Source organism: Mercurialis annua, linkage group LG1-X, assembly GCF_937616625.2.
Source record: "Mercurialis annua linkage group LG1-X, ddMerAnnu1.2, whole genome shotgun sequence".
Taxonomy (NCBI): Eukaryota; Viridiplantae; Streptophyta; class Magnoliopsida; order Malpighiales; family Euphorbiaceae; genus Mercurialis; species Mercurialis annua.
This window is the reverse complement of record NC_065570.1, coordinates 49,181,736-49,203,999: the sequence shown is the minus strand read 5'-3', so window position 1 is coordinate 49,203,999 and position 22,264 is coordinate 49,181,736. Positions and strand designations below refer to the sequence as shown.

Here is a 22,264-nt window from a genome sequence, read left to right as displayed (position 1 = left end):
AGGTAAAAAGTACAAAAATATCAATTTTCTCCCTTACCAACACTTACCATTTCAATACCCTATAAATACTCCCAAAATAGATAAGTCTAAGGTTAATACTCTCTTTCAATCGACAATATACTCTTTCAATTCTCTTTTCTTTCTATCACTCAAATTAACTTGATCATCAGAGCGGCGATCCGGAATCCACTTCCGACGTCTTTCTAACGGGTGTTTTTCTCTATTTCAGGTGGGCTTCGGGCATTTCAGCAAGCCCAAGTCCATTGCGGTGATTCACAAGTTATCAATAATGGTATTAGTTCTCCTTCACATGTGAGCACTTATTTTTATAGGGGTGTAGGCTCCACTGCAATTTAGTTGTTAAATTACCCTTATAAAATGGAAAAAAGGTTCCATTTACCTTGATGTATTTGTCGAAATATAGATAGTCCGTCATGATAAATTTATTTAAAATATATTCTAAAGTCTAAAAAACGACTTAATTATGCCTCTTTGCGAAACAATGTTACCATCCATCTCACAAAAAAGACATGTGTGAGTCGTTTTCAAACTTTAAGGATATACTTTGGACAAATTTATCATAAAGGGTGTATGAATTTTAGAAGAACATATTAAAAGTGTATTTATATTAAATCCTATGCCTTAAATTAGTGTTCTAAAAACCGGACCGGTCCGGCTGGTCGGACCGGTTTAACCGCGAACCGGTCAGTGGTCCGGTCTGAAGAGACAAAAAACTGGAACTTTTAGTTGAACCGGGTTGAATTAGATTGGACCGGATTGAACCGGTAAAAAACCGGATATTGAACCGGATTGGACCGGTAAAAAACCGGTGAACAAGAATTTTTTTTCAATTTTTTTTAAATTTATTAAATCGATTGAACTGGTCATTGAACCGTTTGAACCGGAAACCGGTGGCCTCACCGGTTCGGCCACCGGTTCGGTTTTTAAAACACTGCCTTCAATTTTTAAATTCTAAATTTTAAACCTTAAACCATAATCCTAAACCATAAATCTTAAACCATAAATCACAAACTTTAAAGGGACGATGACAAAAGTAACTAAAATTTTAAAAATATTTATAAAAGTACCTGTAAATTTTTTTTATTTACAAAAATACGACTGATTTAAATTTAATTATAAAAGTACCAAAAAATGAAAATTAATTACAAAAGTACGATTTGTATAATGTTGGTATAATTATGGTATAATTTGGAATATTAAACTATAAATCAAATAATTTAAAAATAATATTTGGTTTATTATTAGTATAATTTCAGTATATTTTTGGTATATCGCTTATAAATTTTTATATATATTTTCTAGTTGATAACATGTATATTTTTTTTATATGTAATTTTCACTATAGTTGGTAATGAACTAGAGAATTTGTATATTGTTGGTATAATTTTAGTATATTGTTAAGTTAATATTTAGTATGCGATGTGGTGTAACGTTGATGTAACAATAAAATTTTAGTATATTTTGATGTGTACATTTTTGGTATACTGTTGGTATAATTTTAATATATTATTAATTTAATTTTTAGTATATGATTTGATGTAATTTTGGTAAATTTTTATTTAATATTAATAAAATCTCAGTATGTATAATGTCGGTATAATGTTGATATAATGTTGATATAATGTTAGTTTATTAGTATACTGACATTATACCCACAGTATACACCGTATGTTTGATATTTTTTTTTATTTTTTTGTACTTTTGTAAATATTATCAAGATTTTTATAAATGAAAAAAGTCAACATGTAGTTTTGTAATTATTTTCATTTTTTTTGGTAAATGGTGTAATTTCCTCAACTTTAAATCCTAAATCCTAATTAAAACTTCTCAATGTAAATTTTAAACTCTAAATTTTAAACCATAAATAATAAACTATAAATCTTAAACAATAAGTCCTAAACTTTTAAACCCTAAACTCCTAAACCTAACCACAAAATATTAAACTCTAAATCACAAACTCTAAAATTTAAACTTTAAAATTTTAAATTACATTTTTATAATTATTATTAATTATTTATTTATTTTAATGTGAAATAATATAATTATATTATTTCTACTTAATTTTTTTTACATCTTTAGAGCAATGTACAAATTTGCCTCTAATGTTTATCTCACGAGTAAATGCACCCTCGTTATGTATTTGTCTTAATTATAAACTCAAAGTTTTTAAAATTACTCGATTATGTCATTCTTGCAAAACGGATGGTTAACACTTTTTGGAAGGACGTAACTAAGCTGTTTTTTTAATAAAATTTAGGGGAATATTTTAGATAAACTTATTATGAGATCCTTATCCGTACTTTGGCATAAATATTAGAGGCAAAATGAACCCTTTCCCTCTATAAATTAAACGAATTTTCCAAGCTCCTTTAATTACAATAGTGATTAATTAAATAACTAATTAGTTAATGACTATAAAACTATTATTTAGTAATAAACTAAAAAGGATTATTCAGTAAATTTGCATGTCCCCCCTCATCCGTGCTTTTATATATAGTATAGATATAGATTAATTTATATTTCAACCCAATGTATATATCAGCCGAAAATTCACTTGAAATCATGAGGTAAAGATCATTTGAGAGATGGCATTTTATCATTATAGAACAAGAGTTGTGCTTGGAGCTATGCATCATCTCTTCTAGTAGTTGGTCAAGTTTACAACAAGGTTAAATATTTGTCTTACATAATCTTTGATTCCATTTTAATCCAAAATTATTTTCCATTCATTAAGCAAGAAGAATTGGATTAACCGCGATCAATTTTATTGAGTTAAAATCTAAAGTTTCAGTTCAATAACATTATTATGTTTTTTTATAACAAATGTCATATCTCAATTTTGCTTCAATATTTAGAATTTAATCATATCATGCATTAAGCGTGATAATTAAGTTTAGGAAACTTCAAAAATAGGATTCTAATTGAATTTTTAGATAAATGGAACACCACTCTTTAATGCGTAATTTTACATATCAATTAAGTAATTGTTGGAATTTGACTAAAATTCCTGTTAATTTTTAAAATTAAGCTAAAATTGTCAAAAGTAAAAAAACTTTAAATTTTTTTAACCATAAGGTTATATTATTAATTTTCACATTATAGTGCAAGTAAACAAATCCAAAATTGAACTAACTTTCAACTAAAATTACCACCATTCGAACATAACATTGCTAAACCTAGACGAAAAAAATCCTAACTAACTTGAACTTGACGAATCACTTCCAGCCTTGCTATAGTTTAAACGGCGCTTATTATTCAGAACCTGACGTCGGAGTGTCGGGCTTTGTAGTGGGCAAGTCATGACTGAAAAAAGAACCCGGTTGAAACATAAGCCGCTCTCCTTGTGCACTGCGATTCTCTGGTTCATGATTCCACGGTGTTAAGAATGAGGAATCCCGAAACAAGAACGGCGTTAATCGCCTGTTTCTATCCTCTTCAGCTTGTTGTACTGCCCGGAATTGATTGGCTTGAATTTGCTGCAGTCTCCTCAGTTGTCGTAATTCTTCTAGTTGTAGCCGGTACAGTTGCCGGCGCCGCCGTTGTTCTACAAGCTGGATTAATTGCTGCCTCTGCATGGAATAGTTATATAGATGTTCTGCGTTTAACTCAACTGCTGGTCGGTTTATTTGTTCTTGTTCTTCATGATCGTCGTCGTAGATTGTTTGGCTCGTCTGGTTCATGTTTTTTTCTTATCGTAACAAAATATGTAGTAAAAATATGGGTTATAGTAATGGGATGAGCAAACAAGATTTTTATTTATATTGTGGAATTTTCTGATTTCAGTAATTTAATTGGATAATAGACTTTGGTTGAAATACTAACTCCATCCTATTTTCTTTCTATTAAACGTTATTATCTTCATTATCCAATCTGGAACTAGAAAAGAATTTGTCTTTTAATTAATAATGCCAAACTCATCTTTGGCCTCTGTATTTTAATTTTTTTTATTTATATTTTATTTTTATAAATTTTGTCTTAATCTAGTTCGTATATTTAATTTATTTTGAAATTTCTGATTCTTTTTTGGACTGAAAAAATGAGCGTGCAATATACTCGCTGTGAAACGCGTATGAGGTCGAATTTATATCTCCAACTAACTTGACATGTTAGAGAAATCAGATAAATAAAAATTTATAAGTAAATGAGCTTGTTGAATTAATAAACTTGAAAAAGAGAATGGATAGTACAAATTTAAAATTATATGGACTTTTTTTAATTTTCTATGTGAAAATTGTTAATTGAGGTCACAACTTTTGAACATAAAAGGACCTATTAAAAAAATACAGAGACCTATTAACAAACTTTCAAGAGGCACTGGATAAATAAAAAATAAAAAATAAAAAATACTAAAGCTTTTTAATAGTTAAACCATTAATTATTCATATATAGTACTTACATAATTGACATAACTATACTGTTGATAAATAAGAACCTAACAGCACGAATGCTAAATGATAGCTTAACTCATATTTATCATTTTTATTTATATTGTGGAATTTTCTGATTTCAGTAATTTAATTGGATAATAGACTTTGGTTGAAATACTAACTCCGTCCTATTTTCTTTCTATTAAACGTTATTATCTTCATTATCCTATCCGGAATTAGAAAAGACTTGTCTTTTAATTAATTATGGCCAGATCCATCTTCGTGACAAATTTTTAGGTGAACTAAGTCTACCAGCGTATAATTATAAACCATCCATTCAATACGTGACACGTGGCATGATTATTTATATAAATCAATTAATACAAGGTACATTTATTCTAAATACAACACATTAAATAATCAATAATAATTGAGTCTTGTATTAATTGTCTTATATAAATAATCACGCCATGTGTCATGTATTGAATGAATGATTCATAATCTTACGTCGTGAACTTGGTTCACCTAAGAATTTCTCCATTTTCGGGCTCCTGTATTTTAAAATTTTAAACAAAGGGTCAATGTGCCCCCTGAATTTGTGACACGGGGTCATCTAAACCAATTTATACTTTTTTGAGCAATAAACCCCAAAACTCTTTTTTTTTGGGTCAAATAACCCTATAATTTATATTTTTATTTCAAAAAATAGATTTAGGATAATTATATCGCAATAATATATAGAAGTATTTAAATACTTTTTATATCTCTCACCTTCGATTTGTATTTTACGCGCTTTAAATTTACAATTATGTGGTATTTGATCCAAAAATGAAGAATTTTGGGATTAATTGCTAAAAAAATATAAATTAGATTAGATGATCACGTGTCATAAGTTCAGGAGGTACGTTGACTCTTTGTTCTTAAAATTTTTATTTATATATTCTCTTTCTAATTTTTTTTCTTAATCTAGTCTTATACTTAATTTGAATTTTAGGTCCTTTTTTGGACTGAAAAAATGAACGTGCATTATACGGCCGTGAAACACGCGTGACTTGTGATCAAATTGATATGTCCATCTAATATAAAATCTCAAGAAAAGCAACCTTGTAATAGTTCTATTACTAGTTTACTACTGTAAGTTACATTTTTTAAGGGTTAATGTCAAAAAAAATCACGAATTTTATATATTTTCTCATTTTAATCATAAAGTTTAAATTTTCTCATTCTCATACACGAACTACCACTTTTTCCCAAATTCATACACGGTGCTGAGGTAACACTCATTCATTGGTGTAAAATGACCTCCACCTCAGCGAATTACACTAATAGAGCCGTGACACCTCAGCACCATGCATAAATTTGAGAAAAAGTGGTAGTTCGTGCATGAAAATGAGAAAATTTAAAGTGCACGATTAAAATGAGAAAACATGTAAAATTCGTGAATTTTTATGACTTTTTTTAACGATAAAAAAAACATTACCTAAACAAGCTATATGATGAAAAAAAAGTAAAAGAAAAAGAAGAATTCATAAAAAAACAAATACTCCGAAAACTATTTGATTATTACAAACTGAAAGTTTGTTAATAGGATCCGCAAGTGAAGTTTCAAAACTAGCCTGCAAGTATTTCAGACTGACTCGTTGGTTTAATATAAATTGTTAGTAATATTCTGTATCATTCAATTAATCCCATATTAAAAAGGACAATTTTTTCTAAATCCCGAACGGATACTGAAAACAATACAGTTTGTAGTGTAACCAAATTGTATTATTATATCTTACTCACACAAGGAAACCCCATAATAGAAGGGACACCCTTACCTATATAAACCCATGCCATATGTAACTCTCCATATATCTATTTTACGATAAGAAAAAACATGGCGAAGACGAGCTACGACTATGATTATGAGAAAGATATAAGGTATAGTGAAGATGAAGAAAAAGTCGCAGCATTAATTGAATTAAACGCGGAGAAATTATACGAAGAATTATCCGACGCAGAAGATGAATCGGAGAAACTACGTAGCTATTATCGGCAGCACGAGCTTTTAGCAGAACGAATGCAACAAGCTGATATTGATGTTGAACGGCAAGAATTAGAAGAAGTGCGACAACTGAGGAGACTACAGAAAATCCAAGCTAATCAAATCTTCGAAATGCAACAACCGAATTGGAATTATGAACCTCAAAATTATAGTGCACACGATCAAGACACATTTGTGTTTCAACCACCTTCTGATGAATTGCCTGCTACGGAAGTCAAGCAAGATTGAGAAATTATGCAGTAGTTATGATCATTTGTTTATGTTTATGTACTTGCTTTATGCCTTAACTATTTTCTTTTTATCAAATTTCGAAAAACTTAATACATAATATTCGTTTCTGTGATTGCCATCTTTATATTTGTTGATGAAAGCTAAACATAATAGGTGATGGGAAGTAAAATCTTTAGGGTGGGAAAAAAAGGATCAAACCGATTGACTGAATTGAAATTGGAAAATTGTACTGCAAAATATGGTTGATCGGTCTATAGGTTTTTTATTTTTATTTTCATGGGTAATGGTTTACATTTTGGGTGTAGAATTTTCAAAACCGTGATTAACCAATTAACGGTTTATTTTGCCTTAACATTCTTATTTCGGTTTCTTGTTTTTGGGACACTCCTTGTGATTTTTTAATATAATCTCATTCATCAAAATATATATAATATATAAATTATAATTTTAAAATACATATATATATGTTAATCTTTTATTTTTTAATGATTAAATAAAGAGTTAATATCATAAAAATTCACCAACTTTACACGTTTTCTCATTTTAATCACGTAATTTAAATTTTCTCATTTTCATACACGAACTATCACGTTTTCTCAAATTCATGCACGGTGCTGAAGTGTCACGTCTCGATTGGTGTAATTCGTTTAGGTGGAGGTTATTTTACACCAATAAAAAAGTACCACCTTATCACCATGCATGAATTTGAGAAAAAGTGATAGTTTGTGTATGAAAATGAGAAAATTTAAACTACGTGATTAAAATGAGAAAACGTGTAAAGTTCGTGATTTTTTTTGACATTAACCGTTAAATAAAATATATTTTCTAATCTACACACATGAAAACCTTGAATTTATTCATTAAAAAAACCTTGCACGTAAATATATATATATACAAAAAGTATTTTATTTAAAAATATATATGTATATAATATTTTAAAAGAAATTTATTTTTCTTGATAAAAATATTTACCTAGAAATATGAATTAATAATTCTATAATTATAGTGGACAACATTATAAAATATTTATATTCTTCTTTGTTAAAATTTTGGAATAGGATTAAGTTACGTACTGTACTACACCTAAAATTTGATTCTATAAAATTTGATTTTATCAATTTTATTTTTTTATGGCTATATGGTTAAAACTCATATAATAAAAAATTCAAACCATTCTAAATAGTTAACCGATTAAATGGTTAACCATTTTTAATTCTAGATTTATGTTTTTAATTTTAAAAATTATAATATCATATACCGGTTTACAAATATATTTTTGGACCAGTTAACCGGTCCATGTCTACCCGTAATTTCTACTATCAAACATGGCAAGAAAATATTTTATATATCCATAAAATGATAAATATATTTTGGAAATATATGTGACAATGTATTCTGTCAACTTTGTAATTTGTAATAATTATATTAGATCCTCATTTTAAATCTAATTTTAAGAGTTATTTTATAGTTGATTTAATTTAGATTCAATGAATAAATATCTTATACAATTTTTTTATTTTGATATAAATTACTTCCTCCGTCTCATTCTAATTGAACACATTTTCTATTTTAAACGTTCCATTCTAATTGACAACTTTTATTTATAGAATTGTTTTCACACTACTTTTTTTACCCCTTCCATTAATGCATTTGCAAAATAAATTTTTAAAAAAGTGTGATGCATTTGATATAATATGAAGATATAAAAATAAAATTACTAAAATTTCTTAAATAATGTGTAATGAGAATTTTCTCAATTAAAATGGAACGGAAGAAGTATATGAATTTAAAATAGGGATTAAAAGTTTAAAAATAAGTTTAAAATAAGAGCTTAATATATTTGTCATAAATTACAAAAATAATAGATCATATTGTCGCAGATTATTTTTTAAAAATATACGTACAATAGCTACAAATGATTTAAATTATGAATTTAATTAAATAAATTATATTAATAGATCATATTACGAGTGGGTCATGTTACGAGCCATGTCACGTGTGAAGCACGTAAAGCAATACTAATAGTATTATACATATTGATCCAACTATAATTATTATATATCAGAGCTCTGCATTCATACGAAAAAAAATTTGCAAAAATATTACACAATCTTATAATATTATTATACGTTGCAAAGTTATTACATATCAACATCAGATTTAATTCATAGCATTTGATAGGTATTACAAAACTAAACCATTAATATGAACAAAATATATACCTTGAGCCTTCTATTAGCTGTCACTGAAGATCCGTAAGAACGTCTCAGACCATTTATTTACTTCAGAATCCGGAACCAGAGAGTCATCCATGAAAGCACTCCAAGAAATTTTACAAGGACTCAGAACCCATTTTATTTTGGCGGGTGGGTTGCCATTATTCGGAACTGAAGTTTCAAAATTAGCCTGCAAATAGACATGGTGGTTTAGTATGAAATCAATACTCCGTAGAATCAATATCATGAACCGTGCAAAATATCATTGAACTCACATTTTCTCTCAATTTTAGCACATTGTTCATAGCTGCAAGTTCTCTCCCATCTGTGAGGTATAGTACATTGTCAGCTAGTTTTAGTGGTTTTGGAGCAGCTGCATACTCTTTTCCTTTTGCAAGATATCTCTGAACAGAGATCAGAGAACGAAACCGCTTCCCAGTCTCTGGCTCAATGTAGCACTAAAACAACAGCATAATAGATTGATCATGAAGATTCCATAAAATTACTATCTACCTAGTTCACCGGCATGAAAATACGGAGTGGAAACAAGGTACCAAGTGTTAAATTATACCACGGTATTTAAAATCAAGTGTCTGTAAATGCTCACATATTATAAGAGTCCAGCTTTGATCGGTTAGTGCATGACTAGATATACTTTCAGTATAAGAGTGAAAGAAAAATGTTTATGTTCGAGACCATACCCTGTCAATAACACCTGCATAATCGACATTACTCCTTGGCTTTTCTTCAATAATCCAGCCATCTGGCAAATTAAAAGATGAGCAGCTCCGGGGAACACTTTGCATCTGCAGCAGCAAAAATCTCATTTACTTGTTTGCAATTTGAAGGCTACAGGATTGTCATATTGATCAAACATCAATACCCTATCAAGTATTGTTAACCCTTTTGCAAACATAATTTTCCAAGCAACACAAGTTCTTATTTTTTTTATTTGTTTTCCTGATAACATAGTAATGATATAATTAAGTTAACACTTAACAGTGTCTTTGGTACAACTCACATTTGTTTCATTGCTTGATTTCAGTCTCTTTGGAGCAGAATTTATCTCTCCACTTAGATATTTCTGAACGGATAAAAGGGAACGGAATTTTTGTTCACTGCCAGGCTCATAGAAATACTGCAGGATATCAGGTAAACTTCTCAAGCCTCTAATAGATGCATTTTAACATAATTAAATAACCCATCCAAGTTCCAAGCAAATAGAAAGCACATGCCTTTCATTAGAAAACACATCAATCAAGTGTCTAAGCATCAGTACAAGGATGTAAATGCTGACATATTATAAGAGTATGGAGACATGAACAGCAAATTCGAGTCCAGCTTTTGATTGGTTAGTGCATAACTAGATATACCCTCAGCATAAGAATGAAAGAAAAATGTTTAGGTTCAAAATCTTACCCTGTCAATAACACCTGCATAATTGACATTACTCCGTCGCTTTTCTTTAATAATCCAGCCATCTGGCAGATTGAAAGACGAGCAGCTCCGGGGAACAATTTGCATCTACGGCAGAACAGCAAAAATATCATTTACTTGTTTGCGATTTGAAGGCTCAAGGACCATCATTTTGACCAAACGTTAATACCCTATCAAGAATTATCGACCCTATTGCAAACAAAATTTTCCAAGCTATGAAAGTTCATTATTATTTTTCCTGATAATCATAAAATCATAATGATATAATTAAATTGCCAGTGTCTTTGGTACAACTCACATTTGTTTCATTGCTTGATTTCCGTCTCTTTGGTGCAAAATATATCTCTCCACTTAGATATTTCTGAACGGATAAAAGGGAACGAAATTGTTGTTCGCTGCCAGGCTCATAGTAATACTGCAGCATATCAGGAAAAACTTCTCAAACCTCTACATAGATGCATTATAACATAATTATGTAACCCATCAAGTACCATGAAAAACAATAAACAAATTAAGATATAAACAATAACAATAATACTAAACTTTAATCATTCCTCTGCCCTCAACCCATCATTTGCATGGAAGTTATCGTTTGTAGATGGTCCAGAACTGTTTTCGTATACTGAGGCAGAATTGCTACATCAGTGCGGATAAAGGGCGGCTGCTCCCTGCCCCACCACTAGTACCCTCCCTCCCCTTCCCTCTCCCTCCCCGCTCTCCCCTGTATTACGCCACTGATGTGATACATTGGTTCAAGAATATCTTATAGATTTTGCCCATTGGTTCAAGAAAACTACCCATTGGTCAATAATTGCTGGAATTGTTGTCATCTTATAAGTTTCCTATTAAAGTTAGGGGTGTGCATTACGTATTTGGTTCGGTTCTGTTCGATAACGGAAAGGTTCAGGACAAAAAGAAGCCCTCCGATGATCCTCGAGGGCGAAAATCCTACGTGGACAGCCTGCATATCCACATGTACAGCTGCCACGTTCTTACGTGGACAGCCTGCGCACAATTTCTAACTTGGATACTCATATTCAGCTTAAAACTTATATTATTTGATTCTTGAATAGACTAAATTAAATTGACCCAAAACATTAAAATCACCCAACACTGTAGTGTACTATCAAAATCACCAAAAACAAATAAAAGCTAATTAAACATAAATATGTATGTATATATATACCTTGTCGTAACGACCAGAAGTTCTACGGCGGCGTTTCTCAACAAGCCAGTCATCAGGCAAATTGAAGGGCGATGAGCCCACAATCTGCAATTGCTTATTCTTATTACGATTGCGATTTTTGTGTTGGGATTGGATCAGCCGCAACGATCTTCTCTTCATTTCTTTTGTGTTGTCGTGGATCATAATGCAGAATCTCAAGGTTTTGTGTGTATTTTAGAATTACAATCTCCTGCTATATTGACACGTCTTTTTTTTAATTTTTCCTTTTCAACTTCCAAGTGTAAAGTGTACAGACCAATGTTTTTAGAACTGGGAGAGTGGGTAGTTCAAACCGTTTTCATAAAGAGTTCATGATTCAAAATTATTATTAATATAATTCTTTATTAGTTAAAAAATCTTTATAGTAGATATTAATAAAATATAATTATTACTCTTAAGTAGGGTTATAAAAAGAATAAAATATTTTTTTAGTTACACATGCAAAAAATATTAGAAAAAAAAACATGGTTGCAAAAAAAAAAATTATAAATCAGTAACATAAAATTTTAAAAATTGAGTCATTAGGGAATTTTCACTCCTATACTAGATCAATCTGACAATGCTAAAATTGGCATTTAAAACAAAATACATAATTTCATTGCAATACTATAACATGTGCTAAATTTAACATATGTTAAATTTTATGCTAAATTTATCGATTCATATAAATTAATTATAAAAATGCTACTAATAATAATTTTACTTAGCATTATTGTATCAATAAAATTATTTAAAATAAATTTAATAATTTAATAATAAAATACTATATAGTTATTTTTATTTTTAAATACAAATCAAATAATAAATAAAAATAGTATTAATTAATAGGTTTTTAAAAAAAATATAGAATAATCAATTGTTACCATTAAAGGGAAAAATTTAAATAATTAATTTATATTATATTACATAAAGACTAAATAATTTAATTTTATAACATGTTTTAATATTTTTATTATAGTTTATTTAAATTTTAAAATATAATTTTTTTTAAATTATCTATAAAAAATGTATATTTAATATTTAGTTAGTAATTAAAAATTAAATTATTAATAAATATTTATTATTTGTATCCTTTTATTTGAATGTTTTTAATTTATTATTTATTAATTTTTATATATTATTTTTAATTGTAACTTGTAACTTGTAATAGTAATCACATGCTAGTCACATGATCGCCATTAGCTAAATTGAGAAATTATTCAAATTAACCGAATAAGCTAAAATTTTGATTTTTAAAAAAGATCTTGTCTTTTTGTCGGTTTTAACTCAAATCGCCAAATTACTACCCTACTTAGTTGAGTTCGATTAGAAATTTTTATTCGTTCAGTTTTAAGCTTACTTTGTTACTTGTGCTGAAGATGGTCGATTGAAGCCTTGAATTTTGTCTCCTATTAAGAGACATATTTATAACTTGATATTAGTGATGCATTCGAGTAGATTCTAAATAAAAATACAATCGATTTTGAAATCGATTCAATTTTAAAATTTAAAGTTTGAAACTTGACTCAAACTCAACTGAATATCATTTTAGAAATTTAAACTCAAACTTAATAGAATTATTAAAATTCAAACTCGACTCTACTTGATTATTTGGATCAGAAAATTCAAATGATACCAATTAGTATGAAAAATTGTGTCAAATAAAGATGTAATAGAAAAATCTATTACAAAAAGCATACAACTACCAGAGAACAAATTGGATATATAAAACAAGCCAGCTAATAATTTTTAGTGAGGATCCATTAAGTTATGAGTTTTAAATGGTATAAAGGATAAATTAGAACTATGTTATATATTTGGACTTTTGGGTCCGTTTTACATCGGGTCTGGTCTGTTATAATACATAATATTAAAGTACATGAAATTTTCTAGAGAAAAATTGACAAATACCCTACATGTGTGAAAATATTATAAATTTTACTTGACCAAAAATCAAAGTTGAATAATACAATTACCAAATTTAATATTGCATAAAAATCAACTTTAATATAGGAAATACGGTTTCCATACATAAGGAAATCAGCTGTTATGATTTCTAATATCTCCTACAAATGTGCAACCTAATATATTGAGAATATATTTTCAAGAATCTTCAAGATTCATTGATTAAAAAAAACGTTGCATTTAACAAAATTTCCATAAATAAAGGAATTTTAGTGATTCATTAACAACGTACCACCATTTTACAAATAACAAATCAGAAACTCATTAAGAAATCAAGAAATTTCATCAAAGAAGACAAACAAGAAATCATCGAATCAAAGAGGTTAGTGTTCTTAAAATTATATTTTATTATGTAATTAACTAAATAGGAAGCTTTTTCTGGAATTGCTGTGTTTTAATTGGTGAATAAAATGTGAATCAATGATTTAAATGACGCAATGGTTTTATGTAGATATGAATCGGAATTAAATAAAAAACAATGAAAAGCTAAAATTATGAGATTAAATTTGGATTTGTAAGCTTATATGCTGAACATAAAAAGGACATTTTAAAGAAATTTCGTGCATAATTTATTTTAAAAATAATGCAATCTATATCATATTAGTAAACTGACGTTGTAAGTTTGTAATACTCAGTATCATGTAATTTCTAATTTGTATGTGTAATAGTAACAGTTAACTAATAGTTAACCTATATTAAGAGTAACAAAGTTTATATGTTAACAATGCAGGAATGGCTACATTGAAGGTTGTTGTGTACTATAACGGATTTTAGGATGAAGATCTTAACTACTCAAATTTTAAGATCAAATGAATTTTAGTTAAACACGATGCGGATTTTGAGACTTTGAAAACCTTGATTTATGGTGTACTGAATGTTAACTATGGAGAAACTGAATTACACATCAAATATCAGTTGGAACCAAATCAGCAAGCTGTGGATATAGATGATAATGAAAGCCTTCGATTCTATATTGAACTTAAAAGGGATGATGTAAGAATTACACGTTTTCCATTGTGCATCACAACTAGAAGGTATGAGACGCAAAACTTCAATGAAATAAACACTGTTGAAACAGTTGACGAAATGAATGAAGACAAAAATGAGAATTCATATTCCAGCCATACATCAATGGATATTGTTTCATATGCTGAAATGATATTCAAGCAAACAGAACTTGAAGAAGAGGAAAGAACGACAATCGAAGCCGGCGATAATGAAATCGTATCGTCACCAAAAGTCAAGGAAATATTTAAAGGGCAAGTTTTCAAGGATAAACAAATTATGAAATCATGTTTGTGTTTTTTTTTTTGCAATTGCGAACAACTTTCAGTTTGTAGTTAGTAAGTCGTGCAAGCTCGAATATGTGATTCATTGCCTGGATGATAATTGCAACTGGAGGTTGAGAGCTTCAAGGGATGGAAAAACAAGCATGTTTGTTATAAGAAGAATGGACAATATTCACTCATGTCCGCCAAATATTAGAACGGAAGAACAGAGGCAAGCAACATCTTCGGTAATTGGCGACTTGATAAAATCAAAGTTCATGAATATTAAAACAGTTTACACACCTGCGGATATTATTTCCGACAACCAAAGAGATTCTGGAGTTATTTTGTAATACCCCAAATATTTTAGAATAATTAAGTTGTGCCACGTGTCGTGAATTTCGATAAATTAAGTCAAGATGGATTTAATTTAATGATATCGGGAATTTAAAGTAATTTTTATTGAACGGATTATTGGGATTAAAGGAAAAGGGTTAGAAAATTAATATAAAATAAATTATAAATCCAGAGATAAGAATTATTTTGCCAAGATCCGCGAAATATTTTATAGAAGCTGTGATAAAAGTTTCAGGTCAATGGGAGACCTTTTAAAATTTGGACGCGGATGCGTTTTGGGTTAATTTGCAAATTTTTAAGAAGTTTAAGGGCTAAAATGTAAATTAGCCAATTAAGCCTCAAGAATAAAAATTAGAGGATTATTGACGGGAAATAATAATTTTAGAATCGTATTATTTATTTGGATATAAATAATACGTACGTAATTGAGTTAAAGTAATGATTAAGTTAAAATAGAAAGTTTAAAAGAGAAATGGTTTAAGTTAAAGAGATGAAGGATTAAAAGTGCATATTGGCCAAGATATATATATAAAACCTTAATGAATCCTTCACTCTGAAGGATCCAGAAACCATCAGAGCCATTTTCATTTCTCTCGTTCGTTTCGTACGGTTCGTCGCGCGGTTTCCGTTTCTCGTCCGTTTCTGACGTTCTATAGCTCGAATTGATCGTATTTCGAAGGCGAATCACGGTAAGCTTGACGTTTTATCGTTTAAATGGATATATTTTGAGTTATATCGATTCAAAGTTTTAGGCCACAAAACGATTTTATCGTTTTATCGAGTATAGGATTGATATATAACATTTTGAGCTTAGAATATGCGTTTTGGTTGAGTTTGGAGCGTTTTTACGTATATAGCAGGTCGGAAACCCCGGAAATCGATTCCGGGGGATCGTGCACGACAGTACACGATCGTGTACTTGTGGTACACGAACGTGTACCATCAATGGTACACGAACGTGTACTAAGGTACACGAACGTGTACCATCATATGGTACACGAACGTGTACCAAGGTACACGAACGTGTACCTCCCTGCACGAACGTGCACCCTCCGATTCTCGCACCCCGATTCTTCGTACCTCGATTGAATTAATTGAATACGCATATTGAATCAGAAATCGAATAGTAGCTAATCGAGTAATGTGAATAGTTAACCTAACGAGGTTAAAAAGGGAATTGATTTAGAAATGATGTTCGATCTATAAACGAGTTAAAAACCGTTTATCGGGATATACGTGGAAAGCACGACGGTTAATGAATTTAGCGTGTAATATCTCGAGTCTAGAGTCAATCTTAGAATAGGATTCTGACGTGAGTCAATTATTTTTTTAAAATAGTTTTAGATCCGGCGAGGCAAGGAGCCGCTGGACCAGGAGCTCGGGAAGCTAGGCGTTTTTGAGTACCAGAGTATTTTTGGATAAGCGGTCACTGTGAGTTTATACGATTTGCTTTTAAAGTATTTATTTAAGCAATTATTTTATATTGCTTTATATTTGAATTGCATGTTTTATATGCGAATTCTTTTTATGAATTACATATGGTTGATTTGAAACCAGTATTGATCCGATGGAACGTGCTACCTATTGGGCGACAATAGGACTGTGTGATCACCAGTTTTGATATGACTCAGCTGGGAGCTGATGATGAATATGAGATTTATGAATGGGTTGTGATTTAGATACGCAGAGTGAACTCGGCTACGGTGTAGCCTGGAAGTCCCCGTATCTAGTGGCTGGGCCACCAGCGAGTTGGACTCGCAATTGATATTTATGATTGGGTTGATCAATTGATTATTAGTATGTTTGAGGATTAAGGTTTCAATCGGATCCTGTACTTGGCTACACGAGGTTTGAACGTTATTGTATTGTTTTATGCTTTATGTTTTATATGGATACTTATTAGTAAATGTATAAACTCACTCAGTATTTCCTCAAATACTGACCCCTCACCTTTGATGTCTTTCAGGTGCTTAGCTTGTGGACTTAGCTAGAGACCAATTTTGAAGTCCAGAAGTCAGCTGTATATGTTAGTTTCTGACTTCTGTGAGTGCTGCAGTAGTGGTCCTGTGTCAACAGAATAGTAGCCTAGTCAGCAGTTTATTTTGATTGTATATATCAACTGCTGTATTTGTCTATATGCTTTTTGATAGGCTACGTACGTTGTATGTGATCCACGGCCCCAGATGCCAGTGGGATGTTTGAAACACTAACTGATGTATATAGTACCGCGAGGCCAGTTCGTACAGGGTACGGTAACTAGAGCCCGCGAGGTTTTGAAATAGTTAGTGTACATATTCGGCTATAGATTATATATATGTATATATTTGCTTCCGTTGTTGGTTGTTATTTGTTTATATTATATTTGCGAAAAATAAATTGTGATTTTAGGCTTGCTACGGGTTCCGGAGCTACCACTCCCGTTCCCTAGCGCCGGTTGCGGCTCAATATTTTGGGTCGTGACAATGTTGGTATCAGAGCAGTTGGTCCGGTTACCTCTGCTAATATGTGATTTCAAACAGTTAGTTCAGGATACCACTGTTTTGTGTGTGTGTCTACCTAGGAACTACTGCAGCACATAAGGATTCGAGTCATGTCTTGATCAGTTTTCGTTTAATTTTAAGATTTTAACTCTCCTCCTTACGATCTGAGTCTGTTAGTACGATCAATAGGATTGTTATACGATATACGTACGCGAAAGTATTCTGTTTATGTAAGAATGATCGATGTATTATAAGATCGTTGCATATAATCACGTATGAGGTGGACAGTCGACATTATGCAACGCGATGACGAGGCTAGCGTGCTAAGTATCATATGGTATTGCGATACCATTAAAGTTATACGATATAAGCGCTAATAGATGATCGATGATGAAACGTAGATTCAGAGGAATGAAAGAATTTTCCAAGTTACAGAGTTTAAGGTTTAGAGAACTTACAAGATGAAAGATTTGTGATTTACAAAGATTAATTGTTTTAATGATTTTGAAAGTATAATTGTGCCTAGATTCGATATAGTAATATACTATTGCCATGACATGAATAGAATTGCATCATTACATACACATTAAATGAAAAGAATAGAACTGAATTCATACATTAGTAGGACATGCATCATATGCATTATGTTCAGATGAAAGGTAAGTTATGGCAACTCTTTGGGGATGAGAGACGTCATCGCCCTAGTGCACAATTATACTAAAGCATAAAGAATTTAAATATGAATTTTGCAAAAGAGTTAATTTCTTTGGATTTCAAAGATTTCGAAATGGTTGCAACCATGATTGTTTTAATGTGAGTAGACCTAGACTAGAACTCTGTAACGAAGGGGAAATGTTCGAGATCTACCTACAAGCAATTCTCGAAGGTACAAAGGACGTGTACGAGAACACGAACAAGAAGTTATACCTCGGGAAGAGACGAAGATAGTCATAAGTCTAAGATCTATTATAACATAGAAAGATAAGATACGTCTGAATGGTTAAGTATGATCCATTAACCAGTGAACTAAGATGTTATTATCTTTGAACTAAATGATTAGACTTTTATGTGATAAGATGATAGAAGTGTGGAAAGTGATTGTTGAACATAGAAAGTGATTATTAGTTTAAACCCTAAAGGTGTAAAGGTAATATCCATGAATGGAAAATGTGAGTTTTACACTATATTGGAAGATTATCAAGTCTAGAAAAACTGAGATATCTTGTGATTGAACCGTTGGATCGGTTTAATATTGGAGTATAATATTCTTAAGAAGAATGACTAAGAATTGACCATTGTGATCGTCGAACGGAGGATTAAATAATAACTTTCATAAGAGATGTATCATATATGAATGGGGTGATGCATAGGGTTAATAAAGCTAAAGAATGGATTGCATATTGCATGAACTATGTGAAGGAGTTGGGAATCCGTGTAATGAGTTGTGCAGTTGAGCATCCTGACCACAAATTAAAGAATAAGTACATATATATATGAAGTATACGAGGTATAAGGTCACGAGATGAGGATAAGAAAGATGAAACACGAAGAGTATAGTACAATAGCTATACGATATTAATGATGACTTTTAAGGGAAAACGTGGGCAATACATGTGGAAGGACAACATGCGTTTCATGACGAAAGATTCTGAAATTAGATACGTGAAATAATTATAAATGAGAAATAATATAATGAATTTAATATATGGGAATAGGAAAGCCGCTCATTAGATATGAGCGAGTAAGTGAATAGAAGGTCGTATAATGGATGAGTTAAAGAAGAACATGAATAGTTACGGATTGAATATCGAGAGGGAAATTGAAATTCAAGGACGATGATCAAAGTTTAAGTTAAACCATTTGAAAACGAAATGAAGACATCGTATCCAGACAAAATAATGAGTTCGGCATCAGGTAGCTTTAAACTTGAAAGGTACATTAATTGTACCTAGTTTAGTGTGGCCAAAGGTTTGTTAACGGTTTATACGCGATTGAGGATAGCAAGAGGAAACATAAGGAACATTAATGATGGATGTTTTAAATCTTGAGGGATTGACAGGACAAGATCACACTTTCAAGAGACATCTGGGACGAATCAAGGCGATTAAATAGACAAGTGACTAGTATGAAGAAAAAATATAAAAAGTGTTACGAAAGTTAAGTATAAGAATTAACATAGATTTTTCACGAAGAATCAAGAAGTTTTAAAGAAATGCGATAATAGGAGATTGAAATTAGTTTCACTGACATAACGAATGTCAGTAATGAATGTATCTCATAAGTACAAGTGAATACAAATGCATTGGATCTTAAAGTAATCTAGAGGAAGTAACGTTGAAGATTTTCATTAATGATTGGACAGATGACAACGAAAAAATGGAATGTGAGGACAACGACAAAGGGGTATGTGGAAGGAATTACGAAAGTTACACGAGAGATTATACTAATGAATGAAATTAAGAGATATGAAAAGGAGCAATGAGTTGTAATAAGAATGAATCGTAAATAAAAGTATTTATAAAGAGTTTGAGTACAAGGAAAAGTACTAGAAGAAAACGAAGGGTTAGTATAGAAGTTTATAAACGTCATTTTTACGATTTCAAGCATAAGTTATCTACGAATTCATAAACCAACGTGAAGCGAATGGTTTTAACAAAGGACGTATAATAGAAAAGAGGCAAAGTATCTATCAAAAATGATAAAGAGTTGGATAGTAGGATTGACTAGTTAAGTCTAGTGTCCTCTTAGAACGAAGAACTAATGAAGGATCGAACCAGGAATGTTTAAGAATTTACAAGATCAGTAACGACATAAGAGTATAGCAATGTGAAGATTAGGATCAGATTAACGTTAAGTGTCATTAGATAAGGAACGTCCAATGAAAACAAGAAATGATTAAGATAAGAACTGGTGAAAGAATATGAAAGAATAACGATACCCCGAGAGGTAGGTCAAAGAAGCATGAAGAATGCTTGTAGCTATTGACAAGGATAGGCTACCAAACTAATATACAAAGTTGGAAATTTGAAATAGAATCTCAAATGAAGGCAAAAGCTAAACATATCAAGTAATGCCAAGGGTGCACTCAAACTTCATGAGATTAGGAAATCATGAAGTGTGAAAAGGAAATAAGGATTTAGATGATACAAGTTAGAGAAAACGTATACGGACAGCACAATAAAGACGAACGTTCTGAAGAGGTTTTCCGCTAGCCTAAGTAAAATCACTTCCATAAGGATGTGGATAAGGATACAGGTATTTAAACAAGTTTTAATATACACACCATGAAGTAACTCGAGAGTAATTCGATGCGTGGTACAGGACCACGAAGATTAGCAAGTCAACAGAGTAAAGAATTGATAGAAATAAGGACAAAGAATCTTTCACTCTATGATCAACTAGAGTGAAATCATACATCATAAGAAGATAAATAACCACAAGATAATGAATACAAGAGTAAGGTTAGTAGAACTAAATATGAGGTAATTACTTGGATAAGTAATTCAAGTAATGCAAGCAAGGAACCTTGCTACATGCAAGTAAGTAGTAAGTTGTTAAGAAACAACAAAACACAGAAGTTCAAAGAACATGAGAGATTATGAGGACGACAATTTGTAGTATCCATAAGAGATTAAGTGCCGGAACCTGCAAGCAAAGTAATAAGAGAATTACTACAAAAAGCTAGAAGGATAAGTGATAGTTGTATCCAAATGACGTCAAATACATGAAAAAGGAGGTAAGCATGCAATGTAGCGGATGACAATGACGTTTGAACACGACCCAGCTATCAGAAAATTTATCAAGTTATTCCGAGAAAGGTCAAGCGGTGGAGATAATACTCTAACGATTCAACTGCAAGCGGTAGAGATAACCCAAGAATTATCGTACGACGAAAAACCAGTAAAGAGCATTAGTATACAAGTATGAAAGTTGCGGATGAAAAAGGAATCTATGGTAATAGTTCCATGAACGAGTTAGTTCGTAAGAAGAGTACACGTGAATAATAGAAGGAGATATGAGTTAGGAATATTCGTATTAGTTTACCTTAGATACGTGGCAAAAGTTTTAAATTCGAGGACGAATTTATTTTAAGGGGGGGTGAATGTAATACCCCAAATATTTTAGAATAATTAAGTTGTGCCACGTGTCGTGAATTTCGATAAATTAAGTCAAGATGGATTTAATTTAATGATATCGGGAATTTAAAGTAATTTTTATTGAACGGATTATTGGGATTAAAGGAAAAGGGTTAGAAAATTAATATAAAATAAATTATAAATCCAGAGATAAGAATTATTTTGCCAAGATCCGCGAAATATTTTATAGAAGCTGTGATAAAAGTTTCAGGTCAATGGGAGACCTTTTAAAATTTGGACGCGGATGCGTTTTGGGTTAATTTGCAAATTTTTAAGAAGTTTAAGGGCTAAAATGTAAATTAGCCAATTAAGCCTCAAGAATAAAAATTAGAGGATTATTGACGGGAAATAATAATTTTAGAATCGTATTATTTATTTGGATATAAATAATACGTACGTAATTGAGTTAAAGTAATGATTAAGTTAAAATAGAAAGTTTAAAAGAGAAATGGTTTAAGTTAAAGAGATGAAGGATTAAAAGTGCATATTGGCCAAGATATATATATAAAACCTTAATGAATCCTTCACTCTGAAG

General features: G+C 30.7%; 1 protein-coding gene across 2 annotated transcripts; it reads right to left on the bottom strand.

Moving 5' to 3' along the window:
- Positions 1 to 8,768: 8,768 nt before the first annotated feature.
- LOC126678634 (methyl-CpG-binding domain-containing protein 7) lies at positions 8,769 to 11,804 on the bottom strand. Of its 2 annotated transcripts, XM_050373531.1 has the most exons (7): positions 11,506 to 11,803; positions 10,618 to 10,734; positions 10,302 to 10,406; positions 9,904 to 10,020; positions 9,584 to 9,688; positions 9,158 to 9,340; positions 8,769 to 9,072 (listed from the first exon to the last, which is right to left on the bottom strand). In XM_050373531.1, exons 1-7 carry the CDS (start codon positions 11,686 to 11,688, stop codon positions 8,902 to 8,904), a joined length of 981 nt encoding a protein of 326 aa, XP_050229488.1. In that variant the 5' UTR covers positions 11,689 to 11,803; the 3' UTR covers positions 8,769 to 8,901. The 2 variants fall into 2 exon arrangements, with proteins under 2 accessions (XP_050229488.1, XP_050229495.1); XM_050373538.2 differs by lacking the exon at positions 9,904 to 10,020 and having other exon boundaries at positions 11,506 to 11,804.
- Positions 11,805 to 22,264: the final 10,460 nt, after the last annotated feature.

Coding starts and splice junctions, on each gene's coding strand:
- LOC126678634 (XM_050373531.1), bottom strand. CDS start 11,688: ATGATCCACGACAACACAAAAGAAATGAAGAGAAGATCGTTGCGGCTG. Junction 10,407..10,617: donor AATCAAGCAATGAAACAAAT/GTGAGTTGTACC, acceptor GTTCTGCCGTAG/ATGCAAATTGTTCCCCGGAG. Junction 10,021..10,301: donor ATGCAGGTGTTATTGACAGG/GTAAGATTTTGA, acceptor GATATCCTGCAG/TATTTCTATGAGCCTGGCAG.